Here is an 18,208-nt window from a genome sequence, read left to right on the forward strand (position 1 = left end):
GCTGGTTAATGACCTGTGTTTGTGAYGAGCCCAGGGTGAGGTGCTGGGCTGGAAAAGTGCTTTTTGCAGKTTGCAGAGCTCACTTGGGTATTGTTACATGGAGCTGATTCCTGTAGTGTGGATGTACCTCTCTGGCAGCTCAGGATTTTGACTCTGTCCAGAAACAATTTTAAATAGGCTGCAATTGGCATGAATAAGCAGAAGTAATTAAAATAATATTCCACAAGGTTTGCATTTTAGTAGGGCAGTGTGATTAAAATGGCCCTGCCTTTTCCTCTCCCTTGGGAACCATTGTGTGCTCCGTGGCTAATGAAGTGGAATGAGCACTGTGATCAATATTTATGGTGTCACTCTGGGCACCTGCAGTTTTCAGCCCTTCTTGCACTGTAAATGTGGAATGGAGGTTCTTGACTCGAGCTCTTAATGGCTCAACTGCAGCTTGGTGAGGAGGCTGAAGAGACCGTTCCTGGTGCTGTTTCTGGTGAGGGTCACATGCCACCTGCACAGATTTGCTAGTTCTCATTATTGATTGACAAATGTAAGAATTTGATTTTCTTAGTGATGTGCCTTTAGGTTTTTCCATCATCATCTCCTTGTGTTGGGAACAGCCACCCTCGGGGTACTGTGTCTTGCCACTGAACACACAGAAAAGATGGCATGTATGGATTATTTCAGCTGAATTTATAGACTTCTGCCCTGGGCTTTTCTTCTTTTCACACTCCAGTCTGCACTACAGGTTCTGTAACTGCTGGGGACAGTGTTTAATTCCAACATGATGCTGTGGAGTGTCTCGTCTGCACTTCTGCAGCTTGCCAGTTTGGGAGCTGCTCCCAGCTGTGCCAAAATATTTTTCTGCATCTGCTTACAAAGTCCACAGACTTATTTTCTGTCCAAATCAGCCATGCATTAYTTTATTCTCTTGTTTCTTGACCCCTTCAAGGCTTTCCCAAAATAATAATATAATTTCTGAACTCTTRGTGGGTTGGTTTGTTGCAAAGTTTGCCCATTCCCTGGCAGTGACAGCAGCTGGAGKCAGTCCAGTGTAATTAGTAAGTATTTTGGAGACTTTGCTTTGGCAGCCCTGTTAAATGTGTGCAGTGAAAGCAGGATTAGTATGTGGCCTCATCTTTTTTTTTCTTTTTTTATTTATTTTTTTTTTCCCTCATTAGGGCATCTCTATGATCTGTAAGCTTATTTAATTGGAAATTAGCCACTCTTATTAACATAGGAGATACCCTTTGGTCCAAATMCTGACATTGGATAAATGTATATAGTTTCCACTGAAGTGAAGGAGAATGCATCTGTATACTCCAGGGTGGAAATTTGCCCTTTTGTGTCCATTGCAGTTCTCCTGGAAGGAAATTTCATTTTCTAGTAAAGGCAATAAATTTTCCCAGCTCAGATAAGTGACTACAGAGGTTCATCATCAGGATTTGAAGAAATAAGCCTCCTAAGAAGATGGATGATGACAAGGGGAGTAAGGGTTGTTATCCAATCATTTGTCATGGTCCAGAACATTAAGATGTATTGGTAAGACCCCAGAGGTGTGTAGAAGTTCCTTTTTTCCAGTGTGTAATAACTTATCCTGTGCAGTCAGCCAGCATTGCACTGTTGCTGAAAACTTATTCTATTTGCATGTGTTTGTACACACAACACATGAGTGTTAAAAGGTTGTGTATTGCTGGGAAGTGTTCTACACATCACCCAAAAGTAGCCCTACTAAAGAGAGGCTGGCTTMCAGGCTCCTCACATTACTGCCCTTCTCTCCCTCCTCCATCCCACTCCAGTTGTTAACATTTCTGCCTTGCCTCTTCTGCTGTGAGTGTTCTGCTCCGGGCTTTCTCCAGAGGCTTTTCCCTCTGACTGATTTTCTGTGGTTCCCTGCTCTACAGCCCTTTCCTTCTCGTTCTTCCCTTGTCTCAGGGCTTCAAAACCACGGAGCAGCCTTGGGGGACTGTGTCAGCTAGCAAAAAAACTGGATTAAACATTCATGGCTGTAGGAGTGCTTGTTAGCATATATGTATTAATTCAACATTTCCTGCTGCTTTTCAATATGTTGGGAGGTTGTGTTGTCAGCAAGGTGGCTTAAAGTCCGTAATGGAATGTCTTCTGCTTGGGACCAGGTGAAAATTTTGCTCTGCTTATCTGGTTTCAGAGAAAAACCTTTCTCCTTACTTTTAAAAAGTGAGTATTCCTCTCTAAACCAGACATGGTTGAGATCCTATTTGTGAGGATTTTGTTGAATTCTGGCTCTGTAGCTGTGATAGGTGATATTGAAAGTTGCCCTTCATGTAGGAGAATCACAGCATCATGTTTTGCTGTGGTAAAYTGCTCCCTGCTTTGCTGCTTGTTGCTGGGAATTCGTGCAGAGGTGAGGTTTGGCTTGTTGGGATTTGCYATGGCACAGAATGCTCAGTAGCTGAAATTTGATCCAAAATTGAGGGCTGGCATAGTCTGCCTCCAGGAGGACTCCGTGGATTTGGGATCCCTTTGGGCCATTTCTGGCAGTGTGTCTTCAAGTCCCACAGGCAGTCTGCAAACTGGCCATGGTGGGGAGATCTGTTCCTGCAGGTTTAGATGTCAAACACGTGGCTGTGTTTTCAGGGAAGCAAAATGTAATTCTTCTGARTCCCAGCCATGTAATTACAGCAGTAATAATAGCTATCATTTTTGATGCCTCAGTGCYAAACGTAAAGGTTGTTCAATTGTTTCTGTTAATGTTTTCGGAGGACTCTGTTCTACAGCTTTTTTCCCTATTTGTGCCTTATCTGTGACTGAACAATTACCAGCAATGTGATGAGGACATGGTATGCAGAAAGTCATCCCCTTGTCTCTGTTCCTGATGACTCTGAGGAGTGTGTGAGTGCTGCTATCTCGGCTGCTGATCAATGGAGCTGGAGCTAATGTGAGCAGTGACCTTTGTGGGGAGAATGGAGCCCGTGCCAAGATTGCACTTGCAGTTGGAATCCACTTTTACACTTTGTCATGGATTTGACTGCAGAGCTGCTCCCTGACTGACTTGGATTGCTCAGTTGCTGTTCTATCCACCAAGTTTCTCTTGAATATTAGTCCTGGCGTTTTCCTTGGCCGGGTATCATCGTTTTATGGGTGACCCCCACTCTTCCCAATCTAAATTCCTTTTGTTCTTTATTAAGTTCAAAGTGATCCTGCATAGCTGGACCCTTCCCAGTTTGGGGAGATCAGTGGGATTTTTACTGCTGGAATTAGACCCAATTTACAGCAGCCCATGGGTGAGCAAAGGTTGTTCTCTGACATTTTCCTTCTCTCCATTTAGGAGTCTGATGAGTGGAGCTCTCAATTATTTAACATCTATCAAGGTTTTGCTTACAACACCTAAATAAACACTAGTATTTTGTACTTTTTTTCTAAATATATATAAYATATTTCTGCTACATTAATTTACAAATGTATAAAAAACACATACTGTTGGTTAACCATCCCTTTTAATGAAATAGGTTTTGGATTGAAATTTTAAGTATGCATGAAGACAGTAAGATACCATTTGCGCTGTTAGGATTTCAATAATGTATGGAATTAGCAGAGCTTTATTATATGTCTGTGCCTGCATGCCCTCCATAGAGTAAAAGTTGTAATAAATAGAAGTTCAAAGGTAAAATTTTATTGCTGTGCATGAGGGGAGAAAAAATAAATTAGAATAATGTAATCATGCTCATATATGTTATGAATTTTGAACAGTGTCTATTAGAAAGTTTGTCAAAATGTGCTTAGCTTTGAAAATAGAGATTAACGCTGAAGGTTTTAATATTGYTCTTCCTTATATTCCTATTCCTTGCAAATATAAGTGTAAAATATCTCCTGCCGAAAGCAATTGTCATAAAAYGACACTTTTCTATTTTAATAGCTGAATAATCAGAACAAAAATATTTTCTAAGTTGCAGAGAGGTTATTGCTTTTTTCACACAAAGAAATTTAGTGGTAGAAAACCAGATTTTAGCCGGATATTCTTCGCTTTTTGTGTTTCTATTCTTATATGTGAAAAGCGTGTCCAAATGTCTCCTGACAGCTCCGGCTCTTCTGTGTGTTTAAAAATGGGGTGAGGTGTGTTCATCTGATTCCACTTACTGATTCTGTGTTTTTCTTTAATCTAGTAGCAAAGTTAAAATAGTAGCTCTCCCACAGGAGCTGGGAAACCTGTTAGGGGTTGATTGGTTGGTATCAATCTGGGCCCTTTGGGTTTCATTTTTGGTTTTTTTTTTTTTGTTCTATTCTACTTTGGAGCAGATAAGGACCAGGTCAGTGTAGGAGGGCAGCTGCTTGAACTGAGCTAAAATAATTTGTCTGAGCTCCCACCTCATCACAGCCTTTTTGAGACAGCTCCTTGGTGAAACTTGGACAACAAAGGCAGTTTCTTCTCCTGGGTTTTCTTCCCTTCCCATTCTTTTAGGCTGTCCTCTGTCACCTCCCCCTTTCCTTGAGCCCAGGGGACACCATGAAGGCTCTACCAAAGCATCAGCAACCACCTTTTTTTGGACTTTTTTTTCATAGTCTTCAGGTTTTAGCTTTATCACTCAACTTGGGAAAACCCAACAGCAATAGATGCCCATGCACCCTGTTTTTTTCTTTTAATGTTTTTTATACCGTTTGGACTCTGAATAATTGGGGAAGACACTGATGCTTTTTTTTCCCTTGGATTTTTTTAAAAAATTACATAAACCAGCTGTCACCTTTTAATCTATAGAAACTTTCTGGAGACAAAAGACCAGGAAACTTTACTAAATAACCCATTTTAGGTTATCGTCAGTGATTYCTGCCTTTAAATTCTTCTGTTGATGCCGTTGTAGCTGAAATGCAAGCAGGATGAGGCTGCTGTTCCAATATAATCAGTGAACCAGTTCCAGAGGGTGGAGCAGTTTAGAGACCAAATGCAGTTAAAATGGCACTAGAGGAATGATGCACTACTGACTGAAAATGCAGGCATTGTTATTAATGATGTAATTAAAGTTCCACCTCATGGGCAGAGTGGAAGCACGCTGAAAATATTGTTAATATTGTGTTTCCTACATTGATTTATCCCCATTTTAAGTACTAAATGATCTATGCAAAATACAGTGGGAATTAAACACTCCRTCTAAAATTCACAGCTTTATTACGTAAAAATGGTTCAAGCAGAGGTCAGGGTACATTAGCCAGAAGTAACTTAACCCAGCTGAAAAATGTCTAATGCACTTTCCAAGCACAGTTGATATTGGCTAAACCTGTGTGTRCAGTGGGAAGCTCTCCTCAGGAGCCAAGGGTCGTGTTTGCTGTTTGTATTTTTTGGTCAAGAACAGATCTCAGACATTCATCTGGACCCTTGACTGATGATCATCTCTGTGGTACTGGGTGTATTTTCTTCTTTATTGCAATTTTTTRAAGCTCAGTTCTGAGATTTGTGGATCAATTAGAGACGAAATTGAAAAAGATAGTAGTAATAATAAAAATAAAAGATAGCCTAGTGTTTGGTCCTGCAAATTCTGAACATTTCCTGATGGATTGTGGGAGCTTTCAGAGTTGCTTTATGGGCTTAGGCCAGACTCTGCAGCTGAACTAGAACACATTTTTGTGTTAACTGCTTCTAAATGAGCTCTTAGTTTTAAGTAGTTGGCATAAATCTAATTTTAATTTACTGTTTTCATTTTCTTTTGCATTGATCCTCTTTTTGTGGAGATTCAATTGCAGACTTGRAGAAAGATGTTTTTTAAAAAGTCCAGATGGTATTTCCAGTTATTTATTATCATTAGCATTCCCTGTATCTGAAAACAAGAACTTTGCCAACTTAGATCAACCTCATCTGCTACACTATTGTTTACGAATTTTCAGTGTCCTGTGTTAATGCCAACTCAATTTTGGGGTGATTTCTGGGGCTACAAGAGAAAAAGAGTCTGCTATTCCCAATGGATGGCACATTGCCAAGTTATTTTGGGAATATCACTTGGATAACAGTCAGTCACAGGTTTCTCATGCATATGARCAAATGAGCAGGGCATGTGCTTGTTAAGAGTAGCATAATCTGAAGAAAAATCATAATAATCAAACCAGAAGGTACAAAGGTTGCAATTTTCCACGTGTAAACACACAACTTTTCTTGGTGGGGTTGCAGCCTATGTGAGAGCACAACTTCTTTGCTATTTGTAACAGGCCCCTTATGATTGTTTTTCAAGCTCTGAGATTGAAGGTGGCACCTTAAGTTTCTAAAAATGAAATGTTTTGAAATCTGCAGTTGTGATGCATTGGGTATAAAATGCCACTTTCTTTTTCCAAACTAAAATGTTTTAATTATTCCACTAAAATCACGCTGCCCAGTGCAAAGATATGTAAGATGAAGTGGATTCTGTACAGTGTTGGAACAAACAAGTTCACTAATACATTTTTCCTCAAAGTTTTGAGAATATGTGGATATTTTATAATATTTTAATACATTGGACTTATTTGTGTAATTGGTTTCTACAGTATTTTGTGTTGTTTAGCATTTGGAACAAAGCAGTGCAGAGAAGGAAATAGAGGGACACCTGTTTCAATTACACCATAGCAGCAATTTCAACAATAAATCTTAATTGCAATCAGTCTTGATCAACCCACCTGTGTAGATTCCCTCATTTACAAGGAGGAGGGATAATGGAGAAAAAAAATAAAACATTTCAAAGAAAGAGAGGAAAAAAAACCCTGCAGAAAATGAAAATATGGATTATGATATGTTCTTACCCTTCATTTTCAGATTGCTGCGCTGTTAATTATTAGGGACAGCAGCCTGAATTTCCCTGCTTTTCTCTGGGGATACAGTGAACCCATGTTTACTTTCAGCTGCCACAGGAGCAATTTCTCCTTCATTCAGGAGGGACTGTGCAAACAGCCACAAGGTAGAACTGATTCTGCTTCCGTGCCCAAGCTCAGCAGTTGAAGGTGCAGCAGATTCCTTTAAGGGACAACTTGTCTTTGTGGTGTGGGRTAGGAGACCCAGCAGAGCAGATCTCTCTGTAGGTCACCTTCTGCAGGTGTTGTTTTAACCTTGAGTGTGGAAGTGCTGCTCAGAGGTGCTCTGGGACCTTCTCTGCAGGCCAGGCAGCTGCTCACTGACGTGCCTCTCCTGTGCTGAGCTTTCTTGGAGCTTCTCTGGAGTCACACATCAGTTTTCTTAAGTGCATTTACCTAAAGAGGGAAAATAATTGCGGGCCAACAGTCCAAATTTCAATAGAGGATGGATAGGAAAGGAAAACAAATACTGTTTTTTTTCTGTGCTTATCATCTTTTTCTCATAACCTCTGTAGTGATCTCTTGGACATAGGTAAGGGACAGGATCATGGCCAGTAATGCAGGATTTGGGTGAGACTTTTGATTTCATGGAGATTTCACAACACATTTCCAGACAGACATAGTTTTTCTGTATTTGTAGTTATTGCCTCTGTTCATGTGTTGTATTTTCTGTCTTTCCTTTTTCCTTATTCTCCTGCATTGTTATCCCCCTTTTCTTCATTCTACATTATGTTGTTTAAAATGTTTTTGTACTTGCATTTTGACAAGACTTTTGACTCAAAACCTTAAGGATTGTCTCATCTGTCTTGGTTTCCCCCCATCCCAAAGAACATCCTGTTTTTATTTGTTTGTTTCCTTCTGTCTGTCATGAATGGCTCTTTTTATTTCCCAGCTTCACCTTCTTTCATGCTCACGACCTCCCTTCCTCTTCATCGCTTTTGCATCCCCTTCTCCTCCCTGGGGTTCTGATAATMGTGATGGACCAGTGCAATTAAATTTATCCCATACACCACTGCTTTCCCTGACAAACTGACACCTCTCTCCTCCAATTTCTTACCTGTTGCCTGGCATTAAGCAAAGTCAGCCAGGAGCCAGGATTTCAGTGGAGTGTGACATTCATCTGCCGGAGATGACTGAGCATGGCAAGCCCTGGATGCTTCCTTCTCTAAAGCTGGTTGTGCAACATGGGGAAAGAAAAATAAATCAGTGATGYTGTGATGAGATGAAGACGTTCAGGATGGTTATAAGAAATTTCTCCTATTGTAATTTGATTGTTATTGCTTTTAAATGTAACATTTTCCGTAGCTGATGAGATGCCCAAGTCAGCATCCTGCCAGCACACAGTTGCTCTCAGCAAACTGGCATGCAGTCAATAGGAATCCCTCTGAATTTACTGCTGCCTGTTGACATCTTACTCTGTTACAGGCAAGTATTTAATCAAAGTTTATTGTCATTCTTTTCTGAGATTTAAGTGGGACATAAAATTTTACGATACGTATAGTATTTTAGATGACAGCTTCATTATTTCCACTGAATAATTTGAAATGCTACAAGGAGAAATATTGATGGCAAACTGGTAATTGTCATTAAATATGCAGCRTTTTTGCAGCAGCCATTTGTGCAAAAAATAAATTTTCTGAACTTCTGYGCAGCAGTGCAGAACAGTCTGAAATGCAATTCCTTTGTCTTGGGCCTTTTCCCATTGTGGAGGTCACTTGAGGCTCCACACGTGTTCAAACCTGAAAACTTCAAAGTGACTTTGTAATTCTTCTTTCTGAAAAATGAGCATGGTATATATTATTGAATGTCAAAAGGAGAATGCTTGGTCTGTTATTGAGTTGATCTTTCGATTCCTGCTGCCTGATGGGATATTTATTTTTGCTGCTTTAGTCATCCCCTGTCCAGTGGTCATTCCCTTTTTCCGGAGCCAGGAGGGATGTCTTTAGCAGGAGTAATTAAAAACTGTGTTATGGGAGATGGGCACAACAGGTCACTGGGAAGAATGAGACAATGCACCAGAGCTGTGAGGCAGGGTGTAAAACAGACAGGTGCAGTTTAATATTGGACTGAATCCAAAGGAAACATTCCTGTTGATTCAGTGCCTCACCATGGAGGGCATTACTCAGGACTGTGGGAGTGGCTTCTCCTTCTGGAATGAAAAAAAAAAAAATTAAGTTTCTGGAAAAAACCCAAGCTCTTTAGTTCAAGGAGGGTTTTAGGTCATWCCTTCTTTTATTTCCCTTGTTGGGAAGAAATCAGGTTGCTTTTAGGTGAATGAAAAATTACATTCAGAATGGTGTTCTCTGTTACCTTATTAAAGAATTCAAGTGAGGGACCAGTACATTAGGTAATGAGCAACTTTGTTAGCAAGTATATTTACAAAAATGCCATGTTTGTCTTCTCTTTTCTAATTATTACACCCTGACATGAAAGGAAATGGATTAAATCTTTCCTATAAAATGCTATCTGGTGAGTGCATCTTGAGTATTTAGCTTTATAATCACTAAACTATTCAAGTACAAGGCAATCAGTTTAAAAAATGCCATTAGAGTTGGTCAGGATGCTTGCAGTAAAACATTTTGAATAGAAAACCGTAACATTTTTCTWAACTACAGCTTCTTTTAGGAAAGCRAGCATTCAGTGAGGCTGAGAACAATCCGTGCTTAAGGCAAGAAATACAGAGTGTGTGAGAGGGATCAGTTGGGCTCCTGGGGTGCTGAGGGAGCTGTTTTAATTCCTRTACCTCAGGCAGATCAGAATTTGGATGGTTTGAGTCGAGCTCTCAGCTGATGCTGACCAGCACCCCCAGGTCCTTTTCCACTGGAGCGGTGCCTGGGGGTTTTGTGGTCCAAGTGCAGGACCTGGYTCCTGGCCTTGTTGAGCYTCACAAAACTGTCCTTTAATCCAGCCTGTCCAGATCCCCCTGCAGAGYTGTCCTGGYTCCTGGCCTTGTTKAGCCTCACAMMACTGTYYTTTAATCCAKCCTSTCCAGATCCCCCTGMAGAGCCTTCCTGCCCTGCAGCAGATCATTTTGATGTTGTCTGTGAACTTGCTGGGGTGCCCTCAATCCCTGTGTCCAGATCAAGACATTAAACAGGGCWGGCTCCASTGCTCAGCCCTGGGAAGCWGCGCTGGTGAYGGTCCCAGCTGGATGGAGCTCATTCCCCACCMMTCTCAGGTTCTGGATGTCCAGCCAGGTTTGTACCCAGCAAACTGCACCAGCCCAAGCCATGAACACCAGTTTCTSCAGGAGAATGGTGTCAAAAGCTCTGAAAAAGCCTGGAAGGCACATCCAGCCTGTCCTCATCCACTGAGCAGGTCACYKTGTCACAGAAGGAGATCAGGCTGCTCAAACAGGATCTCCTTTCCTAAAGCCATGGTGCCTGGGAATGTCATCACACGGCGTTCAARGTGATGTGCTCCACGACCTTCCCTGGTACCGAGGTCAAACTGCAGGCCTGAAGTTCCCTGGATTATCCTTCAGCTCTTCTTGTGGCTGGGTGTCACATTTGCCAAAATCTGGTCACCAATCACCTCTGGGATTTCCCTGGATAGCCAGGACTTCTGGTTAAAGATGTAGAATGCCTTCGTGAACGCCTTCACGAAGATGTGAATGCCTTCTACCAGCAGCTCCCTCAGTGCATTTGGGTAGGTCCCACCTGCCCCCATAGAACACTTTGTGCATCTAAAGATTATGGAAAAGTCTAGAAAGATCCAGCAGATGTGAGATAAGAATTATACCTTCAAGGTACTGAGTGGACAGTTTGGAAGCTCTTGAGAATTTAATATTCATTTTAAATCTGCGACAATGCATAAAGCACACTTCAGCTGTATCCTGTGCTASTATTTTTCATGGAAAATGAAAGATTATTACCTCCCTTTGTAGTATACAGGAGTTTTCTGAGAATTCTCTGCCAGGCATCTGGTACAGAAGAAATTCCCCTTCTGCAGTCATAGAAGGCAGTAATTAAACCTGAACACGGAGAATGGAGCTATAAAGTAAATCAAAGTGAGTGTTGAATTGTACTTTCCTGCACCCGGTGTAAACTCTTTCTAGCAAAGCACAAAGCTTCCTTTCTTTGCCCAGGAGYTGTGAATTGCAGCCTCAGTTTGCAGTGGTGCTGCTGCTGTCACCTGCTGTAAATCCAGTGTGAACAGAAAACGTGGACGGAAGAAGTTGAAAGTGTCTTTTGCTCCTTTGCCTGCCTTCCCCACAGGGTGGTCACCCCGAAATATGTGGCATGTGAGCTTCTGGGTGGGGGAATTTTTTGGGGACCCAAGTGTTTTAAATCATCTTCTGAGTGGAGTGGCTTGGCTTTTGTAAAGTCGGATTAAATCAGTGGAAAGGCTCTTTTGGCTTTCAGCAAGTAGTTTTTCTCTGATGCTGAGATACCTGTAGCAGTTTGGTGGAAAAAAATGGGCTGAATTTGGAATTTGGTGAACATCACAGCACTTTCTTCCCATGAAGTTCTGATGTAACAGAGATAATTCGTGGTGTGGATGGACGGGTGGAGGTCACGCTTTCAGGGCAGTGTCCCATCTCATCCCGCCTGGTTCTGAACCTGTCACTGGCTGTGCTTCCCTGTCAGTGAAGGGAGAGGAGGACAGGTGTCTCACCCTGCTTCACCAAACCATGTAATCTCTTGATGCTGCTGTACCACTCCTAAAATCAGCCTGCCCAGGCCACCCTCCTGTTCCCTGCTGCTGTACAGACAAGCTGTCAAAAYGTTAGCAGGGATTTTGATGCTCAAGTGACTCGGGAAGACAGCTGGAATGAGGCTTACAGGTTTATTTGCTGTTTTCACATTGTCTTTTTTTCCAAAGGCAGTTCTCAGCATTAGGTGAGCATCCAAAGCAGCAGTGGTGATAGGGGCTGGTCAGAGGGGCTGAGGATTCAGCTTGGTTTGTCTGGGATGCCAATTGTAGCAGCGATGGATGGGGGCTGTGTGTAGTGGGGTGGTGCAGAGAATGGGCACATCGAGCCTTTCCAGGTGAGCAGAGGTGTGAGCCAAGGAAAGGGAGTATAAAACTAAAGTATTTTTAACCATCTCTTGCAGTCTGATTGCCTGCTGGATCCGCTGTTCCTTCTCATAATACGCTTGAAAAGTTTTATCTGTGCCTCGAGGGCGATGAGCCTGTCTTCATTTAGGGATGCAACCRCAGATAATAGCGCCGTGCTGTTGACAGCTTTATGTGCTCACAGCCTGCCTCTCTTATTTACTCACTCGTAGATGTGGGCTCCTGTAAAAGCAGCACAGTTTTCTGCCCTCCCAGTTATAATTGCTTCCTGGACTGCCTTGTTATGGAGCCGGTTCCTGTGAGGTGATAGAGGCACTTTCTGCCATTATAAATTTGATTTTTTTTTTTTTTAATGTAGAATTGAACCTGGCTAGTCACTATGTTTTTTTTTTCCTTAGGTTCATAATTAAAGAAACCTTGAAGGAGAGGTTTGTAACTATTACAGGGGGAAAAGAGGAGGTAATGTGTGGGGTGACCCTTTTGTTTATAAACAGATGAGCTTCCAGAAGCTTCARTTATGTAGCTGAAATTTCATGAGGATCCAGAAACAGGAAGTAATTGAACAGTGTAACAAAGTCWGTCATGACTGTTCATCCCTTAAAATATATTTGTAAGATACAAGGTGTACTTCAGTACTAAAAGAGTTATATTTTATAAATTTTTATGAATTATTATATCCTTGTAAATTCTRTGTAATTACTAAAATTTCTGGACTTTTCCTTTATTATTAAAAAAAWWWAAMAKTWWWTTTWWTTTYCWSTKKWWAAAMMRKWRKTYCCCYKRRMYKKWWTYMSWKKKRMMATCCCTYGTGCTTTCTTTTGCTGCTCATTCTRGCAATGGTTCTTTCAGTAGGTTTTTCCCCACTGGTCCCCACTGTTCTACCTTGTTGAAAGGGCTTTTGGAAAGATGTTTCTCATCAGGAGATATGCTTTGGTGCCTTGGCTCATCTKCAGCAGAAAGTATTTCACCCTTGCATGGTGTGGCCCAACAGATTGATAATTTTGGGTCTCCTGGTTGTTGGTGAGAAGCAAGARTCAGAAGTAAGAGTGGCTCATTCTGGTGAGGCTGAAGGAGAAGGACCTAAACTTTAACCAGATCCTTCTCTGGGCTAAAGAAAAAAGAAATCTGACTTCTTTGGGGACCTGCACAATTTGTACTGTGGAAAATAGGTTCTGTAGGTAGAGATTGCTAGAAAGTATGGGGCAATTATCATTGGTTCTGTTGATATATTTGATACATTACAACTGTCTGTTGATAAAATTATCTCATTCCTTTTGCTCATGTGCTTCAGAGAGTGGACTGCAGCCAAGATGTCACACACCCAACTTGAAACGTGATTTTTCTTCTTTGCTTCCTTGAATAAATTTWTAAGTTAGCTGTTCAARYATTACACTTTRCAGCCTGGAGCCCTGGCACAYGCTGTTCTGAAGCACTCTGCTCCAYGRGCAGGTTTGACACAAAGCCAGTCTGTTTGATACAGGCTGTGGGTGTCAAACCACGCTGTGCCTCCCTCCACATCTGTCTTGTTTCATTTGCTGCAGGTGAAGAGGTGCCACATCAGCTGTGCTCAGAGCTGCCCCGTCCCGAGGTGGTGCCCTGTGAGGTCCCCTGTGCGAGGGACTGCGTGGTCAGCGAGTGGTCCCCGTGGTCCCCGTGCTCCCACTCGTGCTCCAGTAAAAACGCCGAGGGCACTCAGAGCAGGAGCAGGTCCATCTTGGCCCTTCCAGCCCAGGGTGAGTGATGAACATTTCTGGACTAATCACTGCTTGTTCTTTAATGCACTGACTTCCYTTCCTGAGCCAAACTGTGTTTAGGGCAGAGCTAATCCCGGTTCTGCAGGACTGAGGGATAATGCTGCGTGCTCGTCTCTGCCTACCTGGAGTTCATGTGTCACTTGGAGAAATTCTGCCACAGTTCCAAACTACTTCAGCCTGTGAATTGCTGTCTGTTGAGGGCCTGTCTGGGTGTGAATTTGGGTCTGGAGAGCTTCATCCTCTTCCAGTAAAATTGCTGCATGACAGACTCATCATGCAAGTGTCTTTGTATGGAAACATATTAGTAATGATTTAAAACCAGTGGGCTGTGAAAAACAGGAAATGGAAAAGAACCTGCTTTTTCTTTTTTTCCTGCAGACTTAGAATGTGTTGACCTGCTTGTYTTTGTGTTGTAGTAAGTAAATAGCTCTTGATGAATATACGTACTATSTTCTGGATCTTCGTGGACACATCATGGATCTGTTTTTTTGCATGTTGACATCAGTGATACAGCTATTTAAACAAACCATTTTGTGTTAGAAGTGTACTCTTGTAATATAGTTACACATCTGGTAATTAATTTATGTGTTGGTTTATCCCACAGGATTTGAAAGGTCTTGAATCAAGTGCATAAAAATTCATAAAATGTGAAGAGGTCCAACAGWCTAAAGCCTTGTTGACACAAAATACCTGCTATTGCCAGACCTGGGTGCAGTTAATGCAGCAGCAAAACACTCTTAGATGCAAATATAGTCTAGGACAAGCTCTGTTAAGTGTTATTTTGTAAATTATCATTAAAGCCACCCACTGTTTCTGGGCTAATGTAAGGACTTGATCTTGCAAACCCTTACTCATGTGAAAGGTCTGCATTCACATAAACATCCTCCTAAGCACTTGTGAAGAAAATTGGGACCCTTCAGGATGAAAATAATTGTTGGTTGAATGATAATAAYTGCTACTAAAAAGTGTACGAGCTAGAGAATAATTAAAATGAAAATACAGTTGGCTTCATGTTTTCTTTGGAAGTAATGAAATCCAAATAACATATAAACATGGAATTACGAGAGTGAAATTGTGAAGGAGTGAATTCTAGAAGTACAGAAGTACAATCATCTCAGCCTGAAMGGCACTAACATAAAAATGGAGTACTCTGAACGGAATACTTTAAGTTTCTCAAGAAGGAATAATTAATTATTGAAAATCAAACTCCCTGAGTTTTTCTCTACAGCTTTAGCAACGGGTGTAACAGTTGGCTGTGCAGAGTCGCACATCTGTGTATGATAATGGTTGAAATTTGGGGAATGGAAGTGGAGTTAATACCATTATCACTGCAATCTTAAGGCAGTTTTAAATTACCTGTTTTCTCTACATTTTTCATATCACAGCTGAGCACCTGACTGCTRCAGAGCTCTGTAAGGGCCATTTCTTGTGGCCTCTGTCCATGGAGGTGGTGTCAGCTGTGCTCTGCTGTTGGAGGACTTAAGGAAACTCTTGGGTCATTTTCTCCAAGTTCTTCACCTGCTCCCAGAATATGATAACCAGGAAACTGTTGATGAAACTTGGGGGATTTGATTTAAATCAAGTTTTAGAAGATAATTCTTTACGCACCAAACTTCTGAAACGTAATGCAAGAGGAGATCGTGGAGCAGGCCTTCTCAGCAGGTGTAAAATGAATTATAGGAACTGCTGAAAATCATTAAAAAATCTGTAAATGGCTACTGGAATGGCCAGGCAGAGGCATGCTGTCCTGCTTTCTTTGTGTAAAAGTTGTCAATGAACTGCAGAAAATGGCCAGGCCCTTGAGCTCTTTACAAACAACATCTCCTGCTTGCAGTGTTGCAGGCATGGTTGCCTGTGCCATGGGCTATTTCTTACTCTCTTAAATTTAAACTGCCTCATTACTACTCTTGTATTTAGGAGAACATCCTTAACATACTGTAACTAACATAATATTGAAAAAAAGCCGCTCTGATTTTTCCCTGGGAAGTTCAAAGTTTGAGCGGGGTATTTTCTCTTGATTTCTTTTTTTCCTTCCAGATGGATCAGGCATTTTGCCATTTGCTTGTTAAAATTATTTATTTTCAAGATGTGCTCAAACACACAAGAAAAATAACTGGTTTGCATTTTTCCTGCYACGTCAAATTCTTCAGGAAACAAGTTACCTGGGGCACTTTCTACTCACTCCYTCATTGTGCCAAACATTTCTGAGACTGAACACTGTGTGGAACAGTCCATTTTCATGAAAAGATGAATGGTAATGTGTCATGATTATCCAGTGGGYTAGGTAATTTTTCTCTCTCTCTTTTTCTTTTCTCACTGCTATTCATTTTGGCCTTTTGGRGCCTTACCTTATTTCAGGAGGGTCAGTCCTGCAGGGCAATAGGCACCCCTTTGACAGACCTTCATCTCCTGTTGATTTTAGTAGGATGTAAAGGTCCTCTGCACCTCATGGTGTCTGGCCCCATCACTTTAGCTCTTTCAAAACCTGCAGCACTTTGGCTTCTGTCCCAAGCTGGCTGAGTTCTCCCTCCAGGAAGAGAATGGTTTTGATTTTAGTAATTTTTGCTTCTTTTTTCCTCAAATGACAGTGCTTACTGTTAAATTTCACTGCGTTACTCCGTAACTTTTGAGCTATGATCATCTGCTGCTTTTATGGATAAATTCATAAAAAATGCTGCTTTTATGGATAAATTCCTGCTGGAGTGTCACAGCTTCTGGGGAGGCTGTTCAAACCCCTGTGCTTTGGGGCTTTGGCACCAGTTGCTGACAAAGTGCAGCAGTTTAACAAAATCATTGGACAYGGGTTTAAAGGATGGTGCTGCAGAGAAGTGAAGGCTCCGTACTCAAAATGTGTTTTTCAAGTTTTCCCCCCTCCTTGCTTTGCAGATGAAGGTGTCATTTGATGCATCCTGCTGTCATTACAGTTCAGCTTCCTCCACTGCTCACATCTTCAAGGCAATGCGTGAATAGAGTCCAAATATGAGAGAGAGATGTTCCTCCTTGGGAAATTAGCAAGGAGAATGAACATAAAAATAATGCTTAATTCGTCTTTAAACCTGATTGCATGTTTGCTGAGTGATACTGGCATTTAAATGGAATTAACTTGGCTGTGTGTAGGAGTTATCAATAAAGTAACTCAGAAATATCCTTTGCCTATTTCTGTTTCCATTATGCATTTGAATACAATTTTATGCAAGGCTAGTTTAATGAGGAAACAATATTTTAGAAGGTTGTTATTGCAGCCATAAAGGTCAACAGCTTTATTTAAGCTTTATTTATTTATTTTTTTTAAAGGGGGCAAAAAAGAGAAGTTATTGTGCAAACCTGACCTTTTTGAGAATTTTTCCACGTCTCTCTTTTGCCTTATGAGATAAGGATATGGTGTTGTCTTGACTGTTCCAGGTGGAAAAGCCTGTCCCCCTGAGCGAGCCCTGCAGGAGCAGCGTGCCTGCAATGACCACCCCTGTGTGCATTTCTTYTGGGAAACTTCTCCCTGGAGCTCCTGCTCCGAGGACGTGCTGGGGACAGCTCTCAATGCCACCGTCAGCTGGAGYGGGGAAGCCACCTGTGGGGTGGGCATACAGACCAGGAAAGTCTTCTGCATGAAGAGCAGCTCTGGCCAGGTCACTGCCAAAAGGTATTGAAAGAAAGCTTAGCATTATTTATAACATTCATGATGCATAAAGGCATTTTCAGCAAGTGTATGGAGTCTGTAGCACTGAAATAATTTCATTTCAGGACTAATTCTCCATCACTGGTGATGTGATGGAGATGTGATGATGCTGCTCCATCACTGCTATGCTGCAACAAGTAACAAAACCAAATATCCAGCCCATTTTAACTTTCTGTGTAAACTCAGGCAAAATGCACACTTTCAGTGRTGGAGATTCTTTGCTGTAGCTTTTCTGCTACTCTAATTTACAGTTTTCTGCAAATATTTTCCCTGAAGGACAGGTGTGAGGGAAATATAAAATGCGTTTGAATATAATGTTCAGCAACATGTTATTAGCAGGGCTCTAATAAAATAGAAAAAGTAAATAGATTTTGCATTATATTTACACTCCAATAAGGCAGTACCATATGTGTGATCTATATTGTTCAGTTGGTTTATATAACTTCCTTAATGTGATAGCAACACAACAAAATTACATATTCTGCAGTAGAAACATTCTAAATTTTGCTTTGCTYTACTAAATGAGGAAAATAAGTAGCAGATGTTTTCCTTAATATCGAAAAATCAAGACGTTGCTAATTATTTTTGCACCATTAATGAGTCTAGAGACTTACAACTCAGTTTCCTTTCTTATTGTAGCTCTCAAAACAATCCTGTTTCTATAAGCAGACTGTGCTGATTTCAGGRAAGTTAATTACACTTCTTGAGGTTAATGGGGTTAATTAAATAAAAGGAAAGAAATCTGGTATTCATGTATRTCTCAAATGCATTGATGTGCTGTAACTTTACCTAATTGAACATATTGTTTATAGAGCTGTATAATGTCTAAAATAGTTGTTTGCCCCCTCCAATTCTGAGGTGGTGTTAGAGGAAATGGAACTGAAGGGGGTAAGTAAACACTTAAGCAGCTGAATCCTGGTTTTAAGATTTTTTTTTTTATTCTTCATTGATGTCTACTGAAAAGATCACTCAAAAGTATTTAGTAACCATT

General features: G+C 41.2%; 1 protein-coding gene across 1 annotated transcript in view; it reads left to right on the plus strand.

The window, feature by feature from the left end:
- The window catches only part of THSD7B (thrombospondin type 1 domain containing 7B), a 238,689-nt gene that overhangs the window by 93,152 nt on the left and 127,329 nt on the right, over positions 1 to 18,208 (plus strand). The window contains exons 8-9 of the mRNA XM_057366569.1: positions 13,332 to 13,523; positions 16,947 to 17,181. Coding sequence (XP_057222552.1) covers positions 13,332 to 13,523; positions 16,947 to 17,181 — 427 coding nt within the window. The remainder of the gene's footprint in view (positions 1 to 13,331; positions 13,524 to 16,946; positions 17,182 to 18,208) is intronic.

This window comes from Malurus melanocephalus, unplaced genomic scaffold (genome assembly GCF_030028575.1).
Source record: "Malurus melanocephalus ecotype Western Australia unplaced genomic scaffold, MMel_1.1 scaffold_67, whole genome shotgun sequence".
Taxonomy (NCBI): Eukaryota; Metazoa; Chordata; class Aves; order Passeriformes; family Maluridae; genus Malurus; species Malurus melanocephalus.